Source organism: Pleurodeles waltl, chromosome 3_1 (assembly GCF_031143425.1).
Source record: "Pleurodeles waltl isolate 20211129_DDA chromosome 3_1, aPleWal1.hap1.20221129, whole genome shotgun sequence".
Classification (NCBI taxonomy): domain Eukaryota; kingdom Metazoa; phylum Chordata; class Amphibia; order Caudata; family Salamandridae; genus Pleurodeles; species Pleurodeles waltl.
In genome coordinates, this window is record NC_090440.1 from 816,336,836 (window position 1) to 816,364,036 (window position 27,201).

The 27,201-nt window shown below is 42.8% G+C and overlaps 1 protein-coding gene across 3 annotated transcripts in view; it reads left to right on the plus strand.

Moving 5' to 3' along the window:
- The window catches only part of INSC (INSC spindle orientation adaptor protein), a 1,473,234-nt gene that overhangs the window by 769,916 nt on the left and 676,117 nt on the right, over positions 1-27,201 (plus strand). For all 3 annotated transcript variants that reach the window (XM_069223704.1, XM_069223703.1, XM_069223702.1), the window contains exon 5: positions 15,663-15,786. In XM_069223704.1, the coding sequence (XP_069079805.1) occupies positions 15,663-15,786 (124 nt within the window). The remainder of the gene's footprint in view (positions 1-15,662; positions 15,787-27,201) is intronic.

Below are 27,201 nucleotides of genomic sequence, written 5' to 3' on the forward strand. Positions count from 1 at the left end.
CCCTGTCCACGATTCTTCGACCATAGCTCCATCTTCCTAGCTATGGTGGTGTGCTGCACCTGTGATCCGAATAGCTGTGGCTCTACCCGGATGATTTCCTCCATCATCACCCTGAGCTCCTCCTCAGAAAACCTGGGGTGTCTTTGCGGTGCCATGGGGTGGTGTGGGTGATGTGTGGGGTGGTGTGTGTTGTGATGTGTGGGGTGATATTTAGAGGTGTGTTGTGTGAGGTATGTGGATGTTGTGTGAGTGATGGTGTTGAGTGCCTGTGGATGCTATTGTTCTTTCTGGTGGTGTCTCTCTATGGCCTTTTGTCGCAATTGTTGTCATAAGGGTTTGTGGGTGATGTGGGTGTGTGTTTTATATTGTATTGAGTGTGTGGGAGTGGTGTGTGTATGTGTATCAGGTGTGTGTATTTCGAATTGTCCAATGTGGTTGTGTTTTGTAAGTGAATGTGTATTTTGGGCGCGGCGGTGTGTACCGCCAGTGGAATACCGCGGTTGAAAGATGCTTTTAATTACAGTGCTGCACTACTTGTATTTGGAGCAACACAAAAGGAGCATGACAAGGCTCTACACAAGTGTAAGTTACTTGCTGATGCAGGTCTCACTCTAAACACAGCAAAGTGTGAGTTTCACAAAACCAAACTTAAATTCTTTGGGCAAATAGTCTTTGATGGAGGAATGACTCTTGACTCAGATAAAGTGCAAGCAATGTCAGCTGCTTACCCCTCCCTAGATTTCACAATGCTGTGATCCTTCTTAGGCATAGCCAGTTATTGCTCAAGGTACATTCATAGCTTTGTTACAGTGAGTGGTCCATTGAGAGACTTGACAAAACAAAATGTCCCTTTCCAGTGGTCTGCTGAATGTGATCAAAGCTTCAAAAGAATAAAACATGTTATTGAGAATGCAACCAAGATGGCTTATTTTGACCTCAAGTTACATAATGAGATCACAGTAGATGCAGACCTGGTGGTTCTGGGGGCAATCCTTGATCAACATAGTGGTCATCCGAAAGCTCAGAGACGCATTGTGGCCCATGCCAGTTGAAGCCTGTCTGACATAGAACTTGCCTATTCTCAGCCAAATAAGAAAAGTCTGGTTGTAGTGTGGGCCTGTGAACATTTTCATATGTTTTTTTATATGGTAAAAGGTTTGACTATCATTACAGATGACCAAGCACTGCATCAACACTTTTAGGAACCTGAAAGCCAAGATGCCCCCTTACATGGAGAGGTGGGGGTAATGATTGCAAGAGTACAACTATGCAGTTGTGCACAAGCCAGGTAAAGATCAGAACCCTGCTGATTTACTTTTCATGAGTACCACTACATCGTCACAGTGCGACATCCAAAATGGCTGAGGTGTACATTAACCTCATTGTGAGGTCTAGCATGCCAGCAGCCCTATCCCTTGAACATATTATTGCTGCTACTAATGTCGATAAGAACATGCTTATCCTCAAAGGCATCATTTCAACTCAATTGTGGAAGAGGAGCACTCTACATTATGCTGACAATGTTGAATTTCAGAAATTCAAAAATGTACAGGATGAACTGTCCAGGACCAGGGAAGGTATTTTATTGAGGAGCTCAAGTATAGTCATACCTGAGAGCCCAAGAGAGCAAGTCATTGAACTAGTGATGAAGGGCATTGTGACATTGTAGCCACCAAAAGAGCCCTAAGAAATTGAATGTGGTTCCCGCGCCTAGACGAATGAGTTAAGGGGGAACTAAAAGAGTGCCATCTTTGCAACTGCCTTTCCCGCGAAATGACACAGCATCCATTGATAATGTCTGACCTTCCTGCATAGGATTGGCAAACAGTTGCAGTTGATTTATTTGGGACCATAGGAAACAGACATCATCTCATCATAGTCATTAATGAGTATTCATGCTTTCCTTTAGTAGAGGAGTTATCATCAACAACCCATGACAAGGTCATCAAGCGGACCTCAAGAAGACATCTTTGCAGCGTGTGGCATCCCCACCATTCTCAAAACTAACAATGGGCCACCGTTCAACAGCAAAGAATTCAAGAAGTTTCTAGTCAGATTAAATTTCTAGCATAAAAAGAGAGCACCTTTGAGGCCCCAAGCCAATGGTGTTGCGGAATGATTCTTGGGTACCCTTAAAAGGTTAATTCAATGATCATCGATGGAGTGGGGTCGAGTTAAATTAGGTCCTGTGTCAAGCCCTCTGTGCTTATTGTTCAACTCTTCCTCCACAACTGGTGAGAGTCTTGCCACTTTGCTATTTGGGAGAGCCATTGGAACCCAGCTGCCACAGTGGACATCAACTGTGAACTGATCCTTGAATGCTGATAAGGTTCAGGTCACAGATACTTCTCGAAAGTGCAAAATGTAAACATATGCCAATCTGCGCTGACAAGCTGAGGAAACAGTCTTTGATGAAGGTCACTGGGTCCTGGTCAAGCAGTAAATAGACACTCAGTTAGTTGTTGATCTGCTGAGAGTTGTGACATGCAAAGGACATATGGTGATGGTGCATCATCCTGGAAAGTCCATCACATTAGACTCCTCACACATTAAGCGCCTACCTGGACGTTCATCAGCTCCTACAATTATGAATGATGTGATCCTGCCAAACAGTCCAGATCAAGCATCAGAACCTGTGCTGTCGGTGCACAACCAGAGTGCATCTCAACCACATCATACTACTTGATGTGGCTGACTAGTGCGAGTGCTTTGATGACTTAATGAAGAAATACAGTGTGACTGTTTATATTTATTTTTAGCAAAGGGGAAGATATAGTGTTGTGAGACTATGTGCACCAGGACCCTTGTAGTTCTGGGCAGACTTAACAGAGGACTTAAGTAACTTGCTGTGCGGTGTTCAGGTATGGTTATTAATGGTTATGAGGTAACAGAGGTAAACAGATTGCAGTGAGTGTGATTGTATGCAGAGAAATAAAGACGTCTGTTACAGAGCGCCATGTGTGGTGTGGTCATTTGCCTGCTCCCGGGCTGGGGAGGACTCTACAAAATGCATACCAGAGTCTCACATGGGATTCCCTGACAATGCCCTTCACTGGTTCTCCTCCAACACCAGTTTGTTCACATAGGCCTCTCCAGATAAAAAAATATCCCTATCACCTACAAAGTCCTCCTCGGTTTCATACTTTCCCCTGTCATCTTCAACATCTACATTGAGGTGCTTGGTGTTCTACTCACTGATAAAAGCATTAAGATTCATCAATATACAATGACACATAACCGTCACCTCAAATGCTGCCTGTGCATCATCCAGACTTGCATGTCCAGCTTCTACCTGAAGCTCAACCAAACCCAGATAGAATTCCTATTATTTGCCAAAAACAACAAACATGAAATGGTACAGACCTAGCTCAGTGACATAAACCTTTGCGGGTTTGAACTTCAACTTTTACGGAATGCCAAGTTACTTGGATTCACCCGGACACCATCATCACCCTAAAGGAACACGTTGCCAAAAAGAAAACAAAGACTGCCTGGTACAAACTTTTCTTCCAGAAAGAGATTTCAAAATTGCTGTTCAGGCCCTCATACTCTTAAATCTAGATGTCAGTAATGCCCTGCTCCTTGGTCCCCCAGACTCTACCCTGGCAGCTCTGAAGGACATCCTCCACGTTGCTGCACATTTCACCCAGGACCTGAAGAAATGTGATCACATCTCCCCCATCCAGATGGAACTCCAGTAGTTCCCCTTCCCATCCTGCACCATTTTCAAAATCAGCTACATTATTTACAAAGCCATCATGACTAGCACCCTTGCGTACCATAAAGATAACCTCACCATCTCTGGGGGGTTCAGCACATCTGCAGACTGGCTACTATCAGAGTTTAGAAGTCTGAAAAAGAAGAAAAAAAAAAAACAAGGCAGCAAGCCTTTTCCATGCATGCAAACAGGATCTAAAACAACATTCTTGTCCATCAGGCAGCCCAAACACTGCTCCAGGTTAAGAATGACATGACTCTTCAAAGACAATTACATCACAATATGTCTTAGACCGGACACCTTAGGGTTGTCTTTCCCCAACATTTTGACTGCCTCCCTCCATTTCTCTGATCACGTTTATGCTGGGTCTAGGACTCTACGCACTGTACCAGTGCTAACCAGTGCTAAAGTGCTTGTGCTCTGTCCTCTAAACATGGTAACATTGGCTCTTACCCAATTGGTATATTTAATTTACCTGTAAGTCCCTAGTAAAGTGCACTATATTTGCTAGGGCCAAACAATCAAATGAAACTAGCGGCCCTGCTGCACTAATTGTGCCACCCACATAAGAAGCCGCATAACCATGTCTCACGCCTGCTATTGCAAGACCTGTGCTTCATTGCCACTTTGACTTGGCATTTAAAACTACTTGCCAAGCCTTAAACTACCCTTTTATTACGTATGTCACCCATAAGGTAGGCCCCAGGTAGCCCATAAGGCAGGGTGCCATGTAAGTAAAAGGCCGGACATGTACTTATCAGTTTTATATGTCTTGGTTGTGAAAATCTCCCAAAGTCGTTTTTCACTATTGTGAGGCCTGCTCCTTTCATAGGCCAGCATTGGAAATCCCCCTATATACATTTAAGTGGTAATTTGTGATTTGACAGGAGTGGCATTGTCATGTTTGGTATGGTTTTAATGGTAGTGAGAAATCCTGCTTACTGGTAAAGCTGGATTTAACATCAATATTTTAGAAATGCCACTTTTAGAAAGTAGGCATTTCTCTACAATTACTGCTATTTTTCTAGCCTATCTCCAAGCTACATCAGGTCTGTGCTAGTTGACAGCTTTCCTTGTGCATTCGACCCAGACAGCCATAAACACAGGATACTCAGCTGAATCTGCATTCATCTGCATACTGATGGATCTTCCTGGGCAGGAAGGGTGGAGGGACTCTCACTTACACTTCAAAGGCTAGTGCCTGACTTCACACAAAGGACTGATCACTCCCACAGATCTCCTGGCAAACAGGATTGGATTGAAAGGGAAACTGGTGCATTTTAAAAGCACTCTTTGAAGTCTCCTCCACTTCAAAGGCGCATTTGGGTATACATACTGGGTCTGTGACACCCCTCAAATCAGACAATTCTGGACCTGCAACTGGACTCTGTCAGAAGGACTGCAGTGCTGCCCAAAGGACTCACCTGGACTGCTTTTCGGGAAGGACTACTCTCTTGCTTGTTGCTCTGCTGCTGCTGCTCCCTGAATCTGCTGGAGGAACTTTGCCTACCCCCACAAGTAATTTCCAAGGGCTTGGACTGAGCTTGCCTCACATTGAGAAGTCTCAAGTACACCAAAGACTTCATCTGCCAGCACCTGGGCTCTTTTGCTGAGAGTCCTGACTTTTCAAGTGGTGCCAACCCCAATTCCTGGGAACATGGGAGTGAGTTCTGGTGAAACAAAGAAGAAACTAGTGTACCGACGCCCAGAACAAATTCAGGACCGGTGCTGCACTCTGACACTGCGCCGCCACCTGCACCAGAGTGATGTTTCTCACAGACTGTGACCTCCGCTGCAGGCCCACCACCGCAGCGCTTCTGAAGTCCCACCACAGCGTGAGTCCGGAGTGCTGTGCTACTGATGTCCGTGACACCCGACTTCGACTCTGACACAGCACCTGTTGCCCCGTGGTGTGATCACTACCCCGCAAAGGCAGCGCCTCACATCTTGACCTGCTGGATCCATCGACTTTGCTACTGACGCCGCACCAAGTCGTGCAACTGTAGAGAACCCATACCTCACCTTCCCTGTCTAGCAGTAAAGAAACAACACTTCACCTCCCCGGTAGCAATAAGGAACCGAGGCCGCACTGGCTCTAGCGACGCCCCACCTCCCCGACTCTGTGCAACGTCTTTGTTTACTTATTGTTTCCAAGATACTGTACTTGAGGTCCGTGCACTCAGTACCAGACCTCACTCCCCCGTGTGTGGCATCGGAGTGTTGGAAGCGACTTTGTCACGATGTTGTGGTTGCCCCAGTTTGAGCTTCTGTGTTTCTAAGCGCTATACTACATTTAATCTTTAAAAATTCTTATCTCCTCTTCTGAATGTTGGATTTTTTACCATTTTGGTCTTATTTTATTCAGATAAATATTAACTATTTTTCTAAACTGGTGTGGAGTACTTTCTGTGGTGTTTTCACTGTTACTGTATGTGATTTTGCACAAATACTTTACACATTGCCTTCTCAGTTAAGCCGGCATGCTCTGAGCCAAGCTACCAGAGGGTGAGCACAGAATAATTTAGGTTGTGTTGTGACTTACCCTGACTAGGATTGTGGTCCCTACTTGAACATAGTGCATATCACTGCCAAGTAGAGACCCATTTTCCAGCAATGTGCATTAAATGTATGCTTGTCGTTTGCCCTGGACAGTGCTCCTTTGCCTTTTGCCTAGGTTTTTCCTATAGAATTACCACATACCTGCAATAAGAATTTGTGTGGATGATGGCACTTTTCAACATGTAAAGAATGCAAGTTTAACGACTGTAGCAAGGTCTAAGGGGTGCCAGACAGGATATTATGGACCTGTTGCTGGAACCTCAAGTTTAAAACAAGAGCTTTTCTTTCTGCGCTGAGACACACCTAGCGAAGGGTGCACATTTCACTGATGGTTAACAATTCAGCAGAAAAGACGATGATTCAAGGCTAAAAAAAATACAAAGCACGTAAAGATAAATGATTGACAAAACCGAGAAGTCAGTGAATGTCGCTGAATCTAGAATAATATGAACAGACTCATTTAAAATTGGCTGTTGTGAGAATATATTTTAAATAATAGATGAGCCACGTAGAGATTTTTAACACAGCTACACACATATATTAAGCAAAACATGACAAACGGATCATGCGATAAAAGAAATGTGAAGCAACTTAGTTCAGATATGCTCTCTTTTAAGTTGCCGCTTAAAAATGAATTAGGAAATAGCCAGCTCAAAATCTGTGCTAGGGCAGTAACACAAAGGAATTGATGTAACCTCGGCAAACTGGTCTGAGGCTTCCGCTAGACTGTAATATTCAAGGCAATGTAGTTTGGTTAAATGTCTTTGGAGCTACCTGCCTGTAATAGAAAGTGAATTACTTACCTTTTCTTTGAGCGGAATACAGTATTACACGCATCACACAAATAGAAGTTATTTCAAAGAGGGTATCTGAGAAGCAACAAGCGACTGCTTGAAACTTGTAAATTGTTCTTATGCATCAAAGGATATGAGCGGTCGGAAGCCACGAATCGACTTTGCCCTTGGACTTTAGCTAGCATTAGACCCTTTCTAAAATGATTACAGTGTTGAGGAAAAGATACCTTGCTTAAAAGGCAACCAGACTTTGGCATCAGCCGGAGACACTCAGCAACTGTCTACTGTTGGTCGGGGACAGCAAAACACAAGAAGAAATAATTATGCGAAACTATAGTACATTGCAAAATGCATATTTTTATATCGGTCAACCAGAAATTATAAAAGCAGATAATGATGCTCCATCAGAGTATGTTGCAGCCTCCTAGGTCCAGTTGCATAGCTTGCAAGGCATACGCACAAGAGGCGGCTCGATCAGCTTCATTTGCCTACGGAATAGCCTTTCTCAGCTCTGTGTATTTTTGGAATGGCAGTTCTCGAACACTCTGCACCAATACGACCTTTGAATATAGGACAAGCACGCCCGGGATCCTGTCCTCAGACTCTGGACGCTGCATTTGCAAAGGAAAAGTTTCCAGGTGCTAGACGAAGTAAACAGCAGATCAGATGCGACGCAAATAGACGAAGTTGACTCCTGAATTGGACCTAATCACAAATATTCTTTCTGAATATGAGCGCAAACCTTTTAGAACTGTGAAGAACATTATCCTTACTCCAATAGCCAAGGGGGTGCTTCCGATGACACTTAGGCCCATATTTACACTTTTTTGCGCCGCATTTGCGTCATTTTTTGACGCAAAAGTGGCTCAAACGTACAAAATACATAGGGGCATATTTATACTCTGTTTGCACCGAATTAGTGTAATTTTTTTTTACTCTAATTCGGTGCAAAACTAACTCCATTTATATACTTTGGTGCTAGACCCCTTTAGCACCAAATTTATGGAGTTAAAGTCAATTTTTGAAACTGGAGACCTACCTTGCCTTAATGAGATGCAAGGTAGGTGCTCCCGTGCAGAAAATGACTCTATGGCCTTAACGCCATATTTAGGGGCATATTTATACTCTGCGGCATATTTATACTCTGTTTGCACCAAATTAGCTGCATTTGTTTTACACTAATTCGGTGCAAATCTAACTCCATATTTATACTTTGGTGCTAGACCCGTCTAGCACCAAGGCCCTGATTTATACTTTTTTTGCACCGCCTTAACGTCATTTTTTGACCCGAAAGTGGAGCAAACATACAAAATATTGGCCCTTATTTATACTTTTTGCTGCAAAACTGCACTAACTCAGTTTTGCACCAAAAAGTTTAGCACCGGCTTGCACCATTTCTGTGCACCAGCCGGGCACCATATTTATGGAATGGTGCAAGCCGGTGCAAAGGGTAGGCTAGAGTAAAAAAAAATGACTTTAGTTGGGTGGGGCTGGCAGTATAGAAGAAGAGGGTTTAGCACCAAAAAATGACTTTAGGCAGGTTAGAGTAAAAAAAATAATATTACTCTAACCAGATTAGCATCATTTTATGGTGCTAAACCTACCATGCCACATGACTCCTGCCTTAGAAAAGGCAGAAGTCATGCCCACCACCCCAATGGCCAGCACAGAGGACAGGGGTCCCCTGGGCATGGCCATTGCACCCTGTGCCATGTATGGGGGCCCATTTCGGGGCCCCCTATGGCACTTTCAAAAATAAAATGCAATCTTACCTGTACTTACCTGGGATGGGGTCCCCCATCCTCCGCAGTCCCTCTGGTGTGGGTGGGGGTGCCCATGGGGCCTGGGGAGGGCACCTGTGGGCTTATTCCATGGTATTCCACCATGGAAATAGGCCCACAGGTCCCCTAACGCCTGCACTGACCCAGGCTTTAAAAAATGGGGCAAAGCAAGCTTTGCCCCATTTTTTGACCCCTCCTCCTCCCTTGCACCATTTTTGCATGGGAGTATAAATATGGCGTTAAGGCCATTGAGTCATTTTTTGCACGGTAACATCTCTTTAAGGCAAGGTAGGTTTCCACTTTCAAAAAATGACTTTAACTCCATAGATTTGGAGCTAGACGGGTCTAGCACCAAAGTATAATTATGGAGTTAGTTTTGCACTGAATTAGAGTAAAAGAAAAATGACGCTAATTCAGTGCAAACAGAGTATAAATATGCCCCTTAGCGTAAAAAAATGATGCTAATCTGGTTAGTCATTTATTTTGACTCAAACCTGCCTAACGTCATTTCTTTTTTAAGCTAGCATACCCTTTGCACCAGCTTGCACCATTCCATAAATATGGTGCCTAGCTGGTGCTAAAAAATGGTGCACGCCGGTGCAAAACGTTTTGGTGCAAAACTGCGTTAGTGCAGTTTTGCACCAAAAAGTATAAATAAGGCCCATGTTTTGTACGTTTGCGCTACTTTTGCGTCAAAAAATGACGCAAATGCGGCGCAAAAAAAAGTATAACTATGGGCCTTAGACTGTGCTACAGAATCAAAATCCATAAGCATCGCAGTGTGTTTGGTCCAATTTGTAGTACCAGTCTATGGTGCCTCGCTGTGGGTGTGAAGTGCAACTGCAAAAAACGTGCAAAACGGTGCCTCGACAGACATCTTAAGACATGGGCAAAGTGGGCAAATGCCCAGAGCCCCCACTTTCCAAGTGCCCCCCGGAAAAGTAAACTTTCACTCTAGCTCACTGCTATGTATTTCTCTAGCTTCACCTTTAACATATGTCAGTATTGTTAGGCAACCTAGGGTTTACTGTAGCACAGAATGGGTAATAAAATTCAAAGTTGATCCTAACAGGGATGCCCAAAATATGTCTTGCCCAGAGTCATCAAAATTCCTAAGAAGAGAGAGAGACCACACACCCCTCCCCCACCACCAATACAGTTATATTCACCATATTGACATTTGTGTCCGAAGCTGTTAAGAGTTGGGTCGGAGGGGGGCGAGAGGTGGCATTTTCCATCAGACTCTGTGCAAAATATATTTACAGATTATGATGAAAGCTTGCCCTGTGTCTTCATGTCAGCTAACAGCTGTGAAATCACTAGATGGCGCCAGATACTCATATGTGGACCCTGTATGAGGGGCTGCCCCCAGACCCACGTTACCTGGTCAAGCCCCAGAGAAGGATGTTGCTATACAAACTTTTGAAGCAAGTTTGCACTCATGCCATCGGAAATGGGGAATGAGGCAATCTTCGGTAACTTAAACACACAGTTATATCATGAGTTAGTATCTCTTTTTTAAATGGAAGTGTAGAAGTCTGATAATTTTAGATATTGAAAATTGAGTAGAAGAAATAGATTTACAACAAAAGGTGAGCTCATCTTTACATGAGGAAAACAGTTTGCAAATATCTTATTCATTAGAACACTTACGTTCCTGGCTTCCTTTTCAAAATGCAGAATAGTATTAGTAAATCAGAATCTATTGAAATAAAGGAATCAAAGGCACAGATACTATGAACCTGTCAATTATAACAACAATATTCCCACTTGACATCCACAAATGCTGCATATGGTTTTAGGTGACCCTGCAATCCTCAGGTGAAGAGCAGAAGCTTCAGCACAGAGGATGCCTAGAAACACCATCAACTTCTCCTGGGGTTGCATTGTATACACCCCAGGAAACAGGGTTATTTTTGATAAATGATTACTGGAGGCTGCTGCTTTCACTGCAGCACATCACAGCACGCTTCTAACATATTGGTGGTGCCCCTGCTCAGAATGCAACATCCCTGAGCAGGTAAAGATAAGCAAAGTAGCCCTCAAAGGGCATTATGGGACTCCTCTGGTTTATTAGCAGCGACTAATAAATGAGCACCGTCTGCTATGAGAATGCTTGAATGGTGTATGTATCTATATATTTTGAACTTACGTTTTTTGAACAACTACTGAACAGAAACAGACCAAATCACAAAAGTACCCTTTCTAGATAAAGAATTAGCTTTCTGCCAAATTTGGTGTAATTCTGTTCAGCTGTTTTGGCCTATTGTGCTTGCCTAACTTCCGTATGGACATTGCATGCCCTTCTTTCTTTTTTCTCAGATTCTCTTACTTGACAGATCGCCCAGAAACTTCCCAGGAAGAATCTGATGTGGATGCATTTTTTGGAGATTTTTTTATGAATATTCATGAAACAGCATCAAAGTTATTATTAAAGCAAAAAATAATTTTCCTATGGTAACTAGGTCCTAACTATAACTACACAGTGGCAAATGACTCTATGTATGTTTGTACTTATGTGTTTCTGCATATATGTATGTGTATACGTATAAGAAACATGGCATTCTAATTATCATTGCAAGATGCTACATGTATTTCCAGGGCTCATAATATACATTACCTCAAGTAGGCCATGTTGTCCCTCTGTAGTAAGTGATGTAGTAAGTGTATTGTGACGAGTTATGTTCTCTTTTGAGATCGGCACGTGTTTTTCTGGGAATGGTGAACTTCGAATCCAGCAGACGAGAGCAGTTTCTGACTGGGTCGCAGTGAGCCGTGGATGATACTCTCTAATTAATAAGGAGTATATCTGATAGAGACTTCTAGCTGCAGATTCATTACATTTGAATTTCCCCAAGTGTCAGACTGGATCTAGAAACATTTGCTTGAGCATTACAGCTGCATACGCCTTTGGGTGGCTCTGTTCTGTTTCGTGTGGCATTGTTGGTGCTGGATGTGACATTGTGGTAACCTATATAGGCGCCAACCAAGGGCGCAGAAGTCAGTTGTTTTCTTTCCACACCAGTTAGAGCAGATCCAGAGAGAGCTACCCTGCTGTCATTTTTTGACTGACTTTTTTCAACATTTTGTCGAGTATTTCTGAAAGTGTGCCATCCAGAAAGGTAGGATTCAAGCTGTGTGGCGCCTGTCACTGCGCAATGTGAGTTATGGACCCTCACCTTGTTTGCCTTTGGTGTCTCCAGTGTGACCACGGCTGCAAGTCGTGCTCAGACTTCCGGGCCATGGCGCTGAAGGCTTGGAGGGAGCAGTCCCTAAAGCTGCTTGTTGCCCCGCAGTCGATGCCATCCGGTGTGACTCCTCAGACGTCACATCTTGGACAAGGTTGTGGGATGGCTTCAGGAGCTCCAAGTCCTCTTCCTCTCACTGAAGGTTCTCGGTCACTTGGGGAAGAGGCACAAGAAGAAGAAGTCTAAACAGACTTCGACTTTGCCTCGTCCATCGGCTGACGCAACAAGTTCAGAACATCGGCATTCCTGCCACGTTTGAGGAAATGATGTCAAGTCACACTCCTCGCCTCCCTCCATTTCTGGAAGCCAGGGCGACCCCAGCTCAGCTAAAAGACTTCACCATGCCATGCGCTGGGTATTTGAGAGGTCCAACTGCTCCAGAGTGCCTTTGGTCCCTGTGGGGTCGGTGGGAGGCCCCATCCGGTTGCACACGCCAGCTTCTGCTGCAGCTCTGGTTGGGTCTCACAGATCTGGATCGGTGCCAGTCATTCTCAAGAGACCTTCTCTAGTGCTGGTCCTGGTGCTGATGCTTCATTTTGCTTCCTGACAATCCAGAGCCACAACGGCATCGCACAATGTCAATTGCAGATGGTGCCAGATCATTGCCTGAGCATTGTTTTCAACAGCCAGGCATGGGAGAAAGTTGGTAGGGGTCACTGGACCCTTGAGCACACCAATTAGAATGATCGATGGACTGCTCTGAGTAACTAGGAGAGGCCAGTGGACTGGACTCATCTCCAGGTTCGGGCTTGCTCTCTCCCTTAACTGTGGCTGCGGAGGAGGGAGCTTTCTATGCACTGGTGGTGCATAGGGCAGAGAAGGCCCTCGACCTCAAACTGCTCTCAGTGGCTGTAAAGACTAAACTCTTGACAGAAGTGCTTCAGCCTGGGAGTTCCACTTCTGAACCTCTTTTGCCCTTTAATGAAGCAAAATTGCCCACCGCCATCGCTTTGCACAGGGTAACCCTAGTTTTCTCAGCCATCACCCCATCCCTCAGAACTTGGTAGTCCAATCCTCAACTTCCCATGGCACTTTTCTTTCCTCTTCCTTGGAAAGGAATTCCAAAAGGCTGGACCAACTTGGGAAGAAGATGTTTGTTCCACCAGCTTTGCATTGAGTTTGGTGAACACCTCATGCTTATTGGGCTGTTACTCACACACACCTTATGGGATACGGTTGCACAAGTGTTGCCACAGGTCCGGGAGGAGGCCAAGTCCATCCTATCCCAGGCGGTGAAAGATGGGAGAGATGCAGCAAAGTTCACCATTAGGTGAAGTTTGGATATGACTGACTCACTGGGCAGAGTGGTTTCATTGCTGGTGACCTTACAGCACCATGCCTGGCTGAGAGCAACTGGCTTTTTGGGGGTATGTCCAGGGAAACCTTAAAGACATGCCCTTCAACAGGACACACTTGTTTGGTGAGAAGACAAACTCGGCATTGGAGCTCTTCAAGGTCTCTCAGGCTACGGCCAAATACTTGGGCCTCTTGGCAACCCCTCATCCACCATCTGCCTTTCGCCCCTTGAGTGGCTACAGAAGGGGCGTGCCAACGTGCCAGCCCTATGCCAGCCACCATCCTGTGCAAGCTCCCCAAGCTTTGCGATGATTTGAGTGGTGGAATCATTCACACCTAGAAAGTCTGGAAGCCAGAAGTCATTCCACACCGAGCCCCTGGCAGCTGCTCCCTCCAATTCCTCCTAGTTTGATTCTGCAGGACCATGCTTGTCCAGTAGGAGGGAGAATTCAACATCAACTCCTCCACTGGCAGTCTGTTACATTGGACGCTTGGGTTCTGCAGATCATTCCAAATGGCTATGCCCTTCCTTTTCAATCCTTTCCCCCACCAATACCACTGACACACAAACAGCTGGCGGAGGATCACATGACTTTGCTTTGAGATGAAGTTATGGCTTTCTTGGCCAAGGGAGCCATAGAAAGGGTCCGCTATCAGAAGTAGGCAGCGGTTGTTATTCCTGCTACTTTCTGATACCCAAAAAGAACACGGGCCTTCACCCTATTCTAGACCTATGGATCGTCAATCTCTTCCTCAGGTAGAAGTTCAAGATGCTCACTTTGGCTCAGGTCTTGTCTGCCCTAGACCAAGAAGATGGTCTGGTAGCGTTGGACTTGCAAGATGCCATTCCACATCCTCATCTTGCCTGCCCACAGGCATTACCTGTGGTTCAAGTAGGCTTCCATGTGGCCTTACCAGTGCCCCTCAGGTGTTCATCAAGGTGACGGCGGTGGTTGCAGCTCATCTGCGCAGTTTAGGGATTTCAGTTTGCCCCTACCTCGACGACCGGCTGATGAAGGAAAGCTCGCTCCAAACGGTTGTCTCCCACCTCCAGACTACGACGAACCTCCTGCATCCACAGGGCTTCACTATAAACGTGCCAAAGTCACACTTGACTCCCTTTCAAACACTCCCTTTCATCTGAGCTGTTCTGTATAAATCACAGTTTTAGGCTTATCCTCCCAAGCAGCGGGTCCAGGATATTCAGGTTATGACACTGATATTCCGGCCTCTCTCCTGGTTTTTTTTGGTGAGACTGACTCTTAGGCTGCTAGGCCTCAGGGCCTCCTGCATCCTATTGGTAAACAGCAGTGGTCCACCTGAACCTACAAACTTTGCGCCTTCATGCATGGAGAGTAAGCAGCGATTATTGACAGCCTTCAACATGCCTCCCAAAGTTTGTAAGGTTCAGTTCCACCCTGTACAGCAGAAACACCTCATCTTAATGAAAAGATTAAATACCAAAAATGTACATGTTTCAGCAGCAACTATCCTTATACCCAGTACAGCAACATTTCCTAAGGATAATTCCGATTGAGATAATTTACTGCAAAAATAGCTCAACATAACATTGTAATAAAATAAGGAACCTCCAGGGTTCATATGTAAAATGAGAGATAGGTGACTCACAAAGTATCTGGCAGGCACATAAGAGGCAGGACTACACACTCATGTCTGAATTTTAGCAGTAATTACAGTTCAAAATTCGAGCCAGTGGTTTCCAGTGCTTGGCACCAAAACTTGTCAACACCAGCACTGATGACTGTCTGCCATATGATGGTGATGTTTGTCTAATTTAGAGACAAGAAGAACAAAAGTTATTTATTAATTCAATATACCTTAAAATGACTAATATATGCCACCCAAGCCATTCTAATAGCTTTGGCAGCCTGGAATAGTCTGAATTGTCACACTTGTAGAGGCATGATCATTAGTAGTTTGGTTGGTACTGTTATTGACAGCACTGGCAGGGGCAAGAGGTGGTGCAAGCTGAAGTGGTCCCCGGAAAAGGGCCCCGACATTTAGTTTTCTTTACACTTTAAGCACTGGGTAAGTTTCCTTTGTGATGATGTTGATGAGTTCTCAGGATGTATGGCAGCAGAGGAGATTGATAGAATAATAATGTGCTTGAAAAATAATTGTTGGCAGTATTATTATAGTATGTTTAATGATGTAAGCTGGGAACATTAGAAATCTAATCCCAGTGCTTCAAGGCACTCATTAACACACTTTATCTGTCTTCAATTCTTGCATATTTACTGTGCAGGTGCTTACAGATAGAAGATGAAGAGATGCTAAAATCTATGAAACGAATTATTCATGAAACACTTACATCTGTTGGACAATATTTTGGTGAAGTGATAGATCTAGCACTAACACAAGAAATAAGGGTAAGTAATTTGTGTACAAATATATTGACTCTTTCAAACTTTGAGGCCTGTATCAAAAAATATACATCAAGCAGATACCCTGAGATGCTTAACTGGTACTGAATGACTGTTTCTGCTTTCACTTAAATATGTAGCTATGCGTATGTGATGACGCTGGAACTCAATACTTTAAGGAGAATGCTTAGGAGTGGGTTTTATGTTATGTTATGGTTTACAGATTTGTAGAGCACACTATTAAGCCGGAAGGCATTCTAGAGCTGAGCGGCTGTGAGTCTAGCCAGACCTAAAGCCCAGTGGGACTACCCGAAAGGTCACGTCTTCAAATTATTGCGGGATTAGAGAAGTGAGGAAGAGGCTCTTTTGTGTAGTGGCAAGCTGTTCCACACCTTAGGAGTGATGTAGAAGGCTGCACTGCTGGATCCGGTTTCCTGTGTGAGTCGGACTTGTGCAAGTATGAGTCCAAATGAGTGAAGTGTCTGGAAGCTTTGTGAAAGCAGATGCTGTCATTGTATTTTGTAGTGTCTTGAAAGTGTGGGTGAGGAGTTTGAATTATGCTAATTTTTGAATGGTGAGTCAGTGGATCTCATTCAGGTGCAGTGTGATGCAAGTGTGGCATGGGAGACTGGGAGTGATTCTGGACACTGAGTTCTGAATAGGATACATCTTTCTGGTGACTTTTTGTTGCCCCTGGCATAGAGAGTGATCCCGTAGTCCATCTTGCTTGCAACCAGGTTATGGGTGATGGTTTTCTGAGTGCTGATTGGGAGCCATTTGAAAATCTTCCTCAGCATCTTCATGTTATAGAAGTATGAGGTGGTGACGGCACTGATTTGGGTGATCATGTTGAGTTTCCTGTTGATGATGATCCCAAGGCTCTTAACTTAGGTAGTGGTGGTGGGTATCAGCCCTAGCTCTGTTGGCCACCAGGTGGAGTACCACAGTGATGTGCTCTTCCGAAGATCATGATTTCGGTCTTGTCGCTGTTCAGGTTTAGACATTTGAGCTTCATCCAGTGGGCAATATCAGTCAAGCAGGCATTGAATTTAATCTGTGTACTGGGTGTCTTGTCCATAAGGCAAAGAATGAGTTGTGTGTTGTGTCATGAGAATGGATGATGCTGGATAAAGGGATCATGTATGGATTGAAGAGGATCAGGCTCAGGGAGGATGCCTGAAGAACTCCACAGATGAGGTCCCTGGCATCGGAGGTGTACGGTGCTAGGCTGACTGATTGGGTCCTCCCAGTCAGGAAGAAGGAGGACCCATTTGAGTGCATGTCCTTGGATTCCAATGTTGTGCAGGTGTTGTATGAGGATGGAGTAGGAGACTGTGTGAAATGCTGTGGACAGGTCCAGGTAGATGAGGGCTGCCATGTCTCCTCTGTCCAGTCATGTCGATCTCATTTGTGGTGATGATCATGGCAGTTTCAGTGCTTTGGTTGGGTCTGAAACCCGACTGAGTTGTGTCCAGGAGTAGGGGGTTGTTGAGGTATTCAATGAGGTGTCTGTTAATGCTTTTCTCTAAGATCTTAACTAGAAATGGTAGCAAGGAGATCAGTCTGGAGTTGGCGAACGTTGGAGGATCTTCAGAGGGTTTCTTCAGCATTGGGAGGACAGTTGCATGATTCCAAGCATTTGAGAAGATAGCTGTGAGGTGGAGGCATTCAAAAAAGGTGAATGCATGGTGCTAATGGGGTTCAGTCCTTTGGAGTAGGCTAGGTTGGGGGAAGGAGTCAAATACGCCCCTTGAATGGATGGACTTATTGGTAGTGGCAGTTTCTTCTGGGGTGGTGATGGGCAATGTGGTTATCATTGATTATTTGGACAAAATCAGGAGGTGTTTGGCAAGGTCTGTAGAGTCTGGTTGCGGGCTGAAGTTGCCATAAATGCAGTGATTGTGTTGCTGAAGAATTTGGAGAGGTTTTTGCAGAGGTCCTGTGAGGGGGTGATTGAGTTGAAGACGACCAATGGTGAAGTGAAATCTTTATCAATGTCAAAGATTTTTTTGCTTCTGTTAAGGCTGCATTAATGCTGGTCAGAAGAGCAGTGCATTTGGTTGTCCGGATCATTTGGTGTTAGCATATTAGGGTGAATTTTGACATGCTCCTGTTTGCATTGTCCTGGCTCATGCTGGTAAGAGCAATCCACGTAATATGGTGGGTTGAGTTCCATTTCCATTGATGGACTTCTAACCTACAGATCACTGGAGTAAATCAGTATTACCAAGAATTTTCATCCCTCAATACTACTAGTAGCTTTGAGCTAAATTATAGCAGTAGGTGTTATGTAAATGTTTCCATCTGTTATGTAGGTGCATGGGCGTAATTCAGTGTAATGGGCAAAATTATTGCCACTATGTCTTTCTGACTTGCCACTGCCCCATTCCAGGCTCAGCTTTTCTGAACATCCTGGTACAGAAGATAAATAAGTGGCTATATTCAATTAATCCAGCCCTGGTAATTCTGCCCTCGCCCCTTCCCATCGAGCTCTTGTAATCGGCTGATAAGTGCTGTTGCCTCTTCTCATGCAATGAATTGTGCTAGAATTTTTGGGATGATTAATTAATATGCGATTCACATGAATTAAATTGCTTATGTGTAATTAGATCTTTATTGCATGTAGCAGCTAAAGCAACCATTTTGTTTCCAGCAGTTGGAGGAAAGGTTCCCTTGTAAAATGAGAATACACATACTTGATTTTTCTTGACTTACAACAATGGCTAACAGTCAACATCTTTGATCAAGTAGGAACTCAAAACATAATGAACCAGTTTAAGAACATTCTCGAAAAAATTGCATGAAGAAATGTTTACAGTCTTTTTTGTTCAAAATAAATCAATAGATTACAGATGAAAACTCACAAATCTAAACAAAAAATATACACTTTCTAAAATGTGAGTTATGAAAGTCAATAGTTGAACTAGGACCGCAAGTTTGTGAAATAGGTGTTTTGCATTAGCTAGCTTTGTAGTGTATCACTGATTGAACCTGTGGTCAGGTCTTAATCACATCTTTATTAAAGGGAACTCATGTCCAAGGCCTTACTTGGTCGCACTTTGACAGAGGTTAGAAGAGCTTCTGGATCAGCTGGTTTCACAGCTGGGGATACACCAGACTGGATTGTAATTTTGTCAAATGTAGCAGCTTCCACAGGTGACTGGTTATAAAGCTGCCAGTAAAGTACTGATAGATTGTGAGCTAGCTATGAGCAGGGCGAAACTTGTCTCATAATTATTTATTTAGAGGAAAGGAACAGACTGACAAACAGTTATGTTGTGCTCCTCTGAAAAGATAACCCTAGAATTTAGCTGAAGGGGTGACATGGCCCAGAAGGTTGCTTTTTGGAGATGAAAAATTGTCAAAGGTAGAGAAAGGGGCCTGTAAGCTGGTGATGATAGAAATTAGAGGAGAGGTGGATGGTGCAATATTTTTTATGGTATTGTTGGAGCGCTGGGGCCCTGAGAAGAATTTCTTCTCCCTGGTTCCGGGTTCAATAACCACCAGCTCTCCGATGAGACACCATCACCAATCGCACCTATAGAGGTTGACTGAACCTTTGGACTTTGTGAATGAGTGTAGTAGTCGGAATCATTCAATCGCAAATGAATGACATTATACTATAAACAATACTAGACATCATTGACAATTTAACAGCAAATCAAACTCCAAACCAAATAAAGTTTCAAAGCTTTATTACTATCTCAAAATCAATGACACATACAGTATATGGTGTGTAAAACTAAGTTGTAAACATACTTGAAAACCATAGACTGACCGAAATGTCTGAAAAGATTTAACCTACTAAACATCAATACTGTTAGATACTCCAAAAGAATAATGTAAATTAACAACAAGAAAATATGCACATTATTGTTAGAATTCAAAGCAGATGATGTTGACATCAGCAAATCATCAAAATACAATTAAACATTCAATTTCAAATTTCAGGTTTCAGAGCTGGGCCATTTCTATCACTAACACAAATTTGAACTTGCATGTGTGGGAACGGGCAAACACATGCAGACAAAAGCAAAAATAAAAGAAAGACAAAACAAAATTTGGAAAAATTTCTAACTAAGGTAACTCATTATAAAAATAACTCTGGTGTAAGTACCTAACTGAAACGGAAAAAAGAAATCACATTTAGTTATACTTTTCCTCATGGGACAGCATACATGAGTAGTTCGTCAGGCAGGGCTGTCACCTTCTTTCTGTGTCAGTTGACAGCAGCACCAGGACAGTGCAGAACACGGGCTGCACATAGGACAGATCAGCAGTTCAGAATTAGTTGGCCTTATTAGTACTGAACCACATAACAGAAAAGGGCAGTAAAGACAATTATGAGGAAACTCATTAGGGAACCTAGAGAATAGGAGGAAGGCAGCAGAATTAAACAGGATTTTTGACAACTTTGAGGCAGGAGAAGAGCTAACTCAAGAAACCCTCAAGACAGACTGACTTCAGTTTCAAAGTTCCCCCCTAATTAAAAATATGCACAACTCATTCATTGGTCCTTCAGGTGGGTGCACTTCGGGCGCCAGATTCAGCATTCAATGGGTGCAGATGGCAGCATCGAATTTGCAACTTTAAGTATCTCAGCAAAAGTGCATCGTCATCTGATGATTTCACAAATTTCTAACAAAATATTGCATTTTCCAGTTATTTGTTACTTGACATCCTTTCTCATGACACACAATGAACTGAACTAATACTTTTCACATGAAAACTACAAATTTCCAGTCCTGTTCAACAGTTAGAACACATAGTGCTACATTGTTATTTCTAGACCATGTTTCTTGCCTACAATACAATAGGACATTCAACATTCACATTAGCAGCCTAGGGAAACAATTCAGGTCAGAGGGGACAGAATAAACAAGTGATTTTCCATTACTGCTGCAAAATAAATCCTTTCAGGCATAATCAAGCTAAGAAACCTTAATACACATGAATGCATTTAATACAGTAATAAACTTACTGCACACCTTACTATTCATATATGCAAAGCAAAATATTTAAATTGCACACATTATTTGTAACATGTTATATCTAATTTAGTTGTGCATTTATTTGTCTGCCCACATGTAACTTGTATTATTAAAATCATTTATTCAAGTATAAGTACGACTAATTCATATTCATGAAATACTTTCCATTCTTAATCTACATCTTAATAAAAACACTCTTTAACATTAGCTTATTTTAATACTTTAATTTATTATAAATGCAAACTCTCATGGTAAAAGGTAGTGTTTAATACAAATGGTGGCCACATGGTTCACCATATTTCAAACGTGCACATTGTACAACTCGAGTAATTATTCTCTGTTAGGTATTTAAATGTTGGTTAATTAGTCACCATTTGCTAACTTCTATGTCACTAATATATTGATAAAACTTGCTCTCAATCAGCATGTAAGATCCTAATTGTCACAGTCCTATAAAGAAAGAATTTCAGTATGCCCGAGGCAGCGTGCAGAGAATTGTCTTGATTATACATGTTGCTACAGTCAGGTACTCTCATTTTGTCACCAAGACTGTGAGTGGTAGCACTAGATGATGTTCTGTCCTCAGTTTGGTATCTTTTTGTGGGGTCTCACAAGCTGTTAAATTTCCTTACTAACAACAGCCATGCATTGATATATTGAATATCAGAGCTGCATCCCGAAGCTCTCCTAATCAAAAATGTTTCCCTTCTGAATTGGGATCTGATGGCATCCCTGCTGTCAAATCCAGTCATGGAAGCACTGCTGGAGAGGCCTCTGTTTGGGGACACCATGCAGCGGGCATTGATTTTAAGTATGGGCCAGAAGAAGTAATTCTCCTTAGGACATTACAGATGGCTACCAATGAGGATAGGGTGCCTTCCAGAACATGGTTTGTCCTCAAAGCAGAGCTCACATTATAGCAAGGATGTACTCAACATACAGGCACAGCCAAGGAATTTTAATTTCTCTACTGATGATTATATGACTGCCTAACTGACAAACAGCCCAACATGCCTTTGATTGATGGTCTCAGGTTCCTGGATCATAGCCCTATATCTCTATGCATGGATTTAAAGGAGACTTGAACATATATTTATGACATTTTACATCACTCTATATATTCCTGCCCATGCATATGTTACATTTGAATGCACTGTTACTTTATCCTATTCGTTGTCTGTGGATCACTTCTGGAAGTCTTAAAGCTGTTGTCATTCTGTGTGTGCTTTAATGCTCACAGTGACAACAATACCCTTAAAACCCTTTCTGTTGTGTTCAGATGTCAGTTCCCATGGGAAACAGCAAGTCAAGGGGTGGTGTTTCAGGGAGCGGTTGGCATGGGAAAATAGGATTACTAAAACAGATTCTCGAACAGGAATATCATCAGTCCTCTGTGCAAGTTCTTCAAAACTAAGCAATTAAACTGGGACACATAGAAGATAGTGTTGCCCCACTCAGATAATTAGATGCACTAAAATTCAGTTGGAATCTTGTGCTCACTGTGTTAAAAAAAGAGTCACCAAGGAAAATGATCATGAATAATTAATCAGTTTAAATTGGCCCTGAAGTACTGGTTATAGAAACAAACTCTTACTACTTTGTCATTGAATAGGCAGTTGCCTCCTAATTGATAAATGGCGCAGACCTTGTACTGTCGCTCTTGGTCGTCTTCTCAATGGGCCACTTAAATAGAGTTAGCATCCATCCTGTCAAAGAGCATCCTAATGGGGGGATTACTCAGGGTCAACACCAGAGTGTTTCTTTGCTGATCCACTCTCCATTGCCATAGTACGTAAACAGACGTGAGGCCGTGTCCACGTACTGTTGAGTCGGTGATTATCTGTAATTCACCAGGTAAAGGATCTAGAACTAAACACACTTTGTATTAGATTATGTCTGTGGTTTGCTTACTTTGCTACCCAGTCTTTTTCGACTCGGAACAATGTGTTTCTCTTCATGGGGCCTTTAAACTCTATGTTTTACGTCATTGCCGGATAACACACAGTGTCCAAACCTATGTGTTCACTACAACCATTATGGGCATCGAGACATCTATTCTGAACAGCAAAATTGTTTAAAAAGATAACGATGTTTTTGTCTCAGCAGCAGTATTATTTATAAATATCTATTTTTGAACAAAGTACAATTATTTGGGTGTAATTTGTTGAGTCATACTTCGGCTTTCACGAGATATTTTTATTCTGTGTGTAGTATCAGGTAAACCCTGATTCCGGTGCTGTGCGTATTTTACATAATTTCGGCATTCTGCATGTTGATTTTGTATTTTTCTCAGGCAGGAAAACTCGGTTCGAGTAGGGAACATTGAAATGGAATGCACGTCGCTGCCACATACGCTGCGCTCACCAAGTGACTTTGGAACCTCAATAGACAATAATACAGTTTGATCTCGCAAGTCTTTCATACAAGGGGCCTTCAATGCCAATATTTTTCACACACGAGCACTCACGCATAATACTCATGCATGTTGCAGTTCTTATGAAAACTGGGCAATTAAATACCGAATTTCTCCCACATCCGTGATCGACATTCAATTTGTTTGTATGCAGAACTGCAACTCTTCTTAGATATTTGCAACTTGGTAGTATATATGGAAGAAAAAAGGGATTAAAGATAGTTAAAAAAATGATTTTTTCTTTCACTTTGTATCCACTCGTGAAATGCAGTAAAATGCATTCTCAGGAGAGAACAAGTTTTACTCGAGGTTATATAATGAAGCTTTTATGAATGACATAGGTTTACGAGTGTTGGCAAACTATTTGCACATTTTAAGTATTGTATCAGATAGATAGATAAATTCTATCTATTGTATCAGTTTTGATATGAGTATTTGTTGCTCTGTAGGAGTCCAAGGTTGACAATTACCCCGATGGTTATTTTTCAGAGGTCTTTGCTATCTCCAAGCATTAGGCACATTTTAGCTCATACTTTAGATTTAAGAAGTCAGTGACCCTGATGGCATACTTAACTCCCCAAAGACGCAGTTCTGCTTTTCCTCATATCCAGGACAGTAAATGAGTAAGTAAATCTTGTTTTCCACAAGGCCCATGCCACTTTGTTAATACATCTCGTCCGATTCTCCTCTCCAAGTATGTCTATTAAGTGATACATTTTCTATATAGCCCAAGTCTGCTGATTGCTTGTTGCCTAAACGCTTACCACTCCCCTTTCTAGTCTGTGATTGCTGACACCGTATTTAATTAGAAGCTACCTTTGTATGAGTTGTTGCTTGTCCTCCCATGCAGAGAGGCATTACATATTTTCCATACTACATAAATTAATCATTTGGTTTAGCTTCAAATTAGGTTAGGTAGTTTACAACTCCAGAATTTATTTTGCAACAATTTATTTGGTGCCTAATTAACTCGGTGCCCATCTGTAAATATGTGCCTACACTTAGTCTAGTTACAAATGTCAAAGGAGACAACTTCAGGCACGATTATAATATATCTGGTACGTGCAGTGATCCGGATTACTTTTTGAATTTGTTTACAACTAAACATATTTAGTTATGCACACGCAAAGCGGCTCACTTACAGTTTGTTAGGGAGAAAACTCCCCGGGTTTCAGTAAGAGAATTCCCTGTTGTCACAGCTATTCATTTTTGGTGATGCTGAAGTACAACCCTGCTTTAGGGATTTCTTTCCACAGCAGGAAAAATAGGCCGTGTGAACGCCGTGACATGCCAACCACTAAGCAGTTCAGTTTTATTGTAAGTTCTTTTGCCACGCTTGTGAAAGCACATTTGGAGAAACATATCCGCACTGACACAGATTGGTCAAGAAGAAGTTATCTTTCCCAGGGTAAGCTACATGAACTTAAACAAACTGCATATAGTTGGGCAACAGACAGACTTGTGCCATTCGAGCTATCCACTCCTCTGTTCCTCTCTGTACCCGCCTGCCTCTACAGTGCTTTCTGGCTGGCCCAGGCTATGCTCCTAAGCCAGCCAAATAGCTCAAGTAATTTTCCTCCTCCCACATTGTCATCTTAGTCTGGCTGCAATAAATATTAATACTCCCCTACTATGAGATTTGTGCTGCCTAGTTATAATATGGAAAGGCCCAATTTCCAGTGGTGGACGATGACATTTAAAAGTGGTCTGACATCACACCTTTCCATGAACTTCAATAAAAGAGTGAGCAAGTTGGATTGGCTACAGGAGAATTCGTTTTTTTTCCCTCCCTAAGATAAGTTTGAAAGCGGGGTTCAAATAGTTTATTTTACTGGACATTTTTTACACAAATTGAAAAAAAAAACACGGGTCTTCTCATACTTACCTACTTCGGTCCACAGACACTTTGGGCCCTTCCCTCCTCACTCCTCTGTTGCAGACCCTCCTCCCCCATACTTGTCAGTCTCATCGAACTCAGCCATCTATACTTTATTTCAACTAAACCTCCTAACCACCGTCGCCCCACCCACTTTTCTACCCTTAATTATCTTGAGAGTTGGCTCATATGTAAGTCCCTCAATTTCCCTGTCCTTATTAGTTCCCTTTTAGGCCACGCTCTTCAACCTTACTTCTCATAGTCTCCTCATGACTATACCCACTTGTTTCTGTTTCATCATGTGGTTTTCATTTATCAGGCTCCCCTGATTTGCTTTAAGGAGTTAATCAGCATCTTAACACCCTCTAGTCTACAGCATCCTTCAGCCCTTGTATTCCACTGGTGCACTCAGTAGTCTGCAGATGGTGGATCACATCAGAGCACCTTATCCTCCCTGCAGCTCAGCAGTTTTGAATTTATTGTATTGCAGCATTTACATAGTACTTTCTACTCCTATGTTGGGCACTGACGCACTTGCCTAATGGGCAGTAAGCTACGCCATGGAGGGTGTGTGGTTGGAAGGTTGCTGTATGTTTTGTGGACCGAAGAGGGAAGTGTCTCTGTGTTGTGAATTATGACCACTGAGGTACTCATCTTCTGGGGCACACCAAATAGCAGTGTTCTGGATGATGAGATGTGAGAGATAGACAAGCAGTTTACAGTTTTCTGTAAGATGGCAGCTTTGAATAGCTCTGCAGGTCCTTTTGTGGTATTTGGTATGATCATAATTTACATAGCTACTTCACTGGACTGTCTAACCTGAATTTTTTTATAGTTTTGATCCTTAGCTAACATGGTTGAAGAGATGAAAAAAGTGGAGAGATCTGCTAGGATTGGCTTAGTTACTACCATCCCATATCTGAGTGTCATTGTGTGTTGCAAAGAACTTGTCATAATGTTTTATTTTGTTGAGTCATCTACTTTGTAACTGTTTTGATACTAATAAAGTCTTTGCACATTTCTCCTAAATTAAGCTTGTGTTCTCTGTGCTACAGTTACTTGAGCTTGGGTTTAATTATTGAGATTTACCTGGACCTAGACAATAATTATTACTTTAAGAGAATGACCATCCTCATCCTCACAGTGATTTTGAATTGTTGCAATTGATAGGTGTGTTAATCTTGAAAATGATGTCGTTGTTGTCACCCTAGCTTATGACGGGTCTGTTGACCACGAGACAGCCTTTCTGGTGTGCCGTTTCCATTGTTCAGCCATTTAAAGAGTAACCTTTGCACTGCACAATGGTCACAGTCTCGCAAACTTCACTCATGGTCTCTTGCATTATCAATCCTTCATCCCTCTGTATGCTACTTTGTCTCTGTCACTCCATCCCTTTCAGTCACTCTGCCAACTTATCTCTCTGTCATTCTGTTTGTCACACTTTCACACTATTAATCTCAGTCTCTGTCAGTCTGTCTCTGTCTGATTCACTCTATCTCTGTCACTCACTCCTTCAGTCTCTCACTCTTTCTGGCACTCACATACTCAGATTACTCACTCGCTTTCACTGCAACTCAGAGCTAACTCTCACTCAGACATTCACTCTTTCAGTCGCTCTGTCAATCATTGTCACTCACCCTGGCTGACACTCACAAGCATTCTGTTGCTCATAATTTCAGCCACTCACTTTGTCACTCACTTTTTCACAGTCACTCGCTCACTTGGTCACTTTGTCAGTCGCAGACTTGGTCACTGATTCTCAGTCATTCACTCTCTCTGCCTTGCACTCTAATTCACTGTCAGTCAGTTGCTGTGTTGCTCTGTCACTCATTCTCTGTTAATCACTTCCAATCTGTCACTCACTCTCTCAATACAGTTAGTCACTCTCTCTACATACACACCTCCCATTTGACTTTTTGTTTTGTTTTACTTGCTTTCTGACAGGACTCTGCTTTAGGCCCCATTCACCAGCTAAATCTGCATCAATAGACCATCTGCACACTGCTCCCTCACATTGACTTCCCTGCATTGCAAGGCCCCCAGTCACAAATACAGTGTGATTGACATTACAAGGCCTTATTTGTCCCTGCACTCTCAATCACACTGTGAGGTGCTGAACCTTGCAATTTGTTAGAACGCTG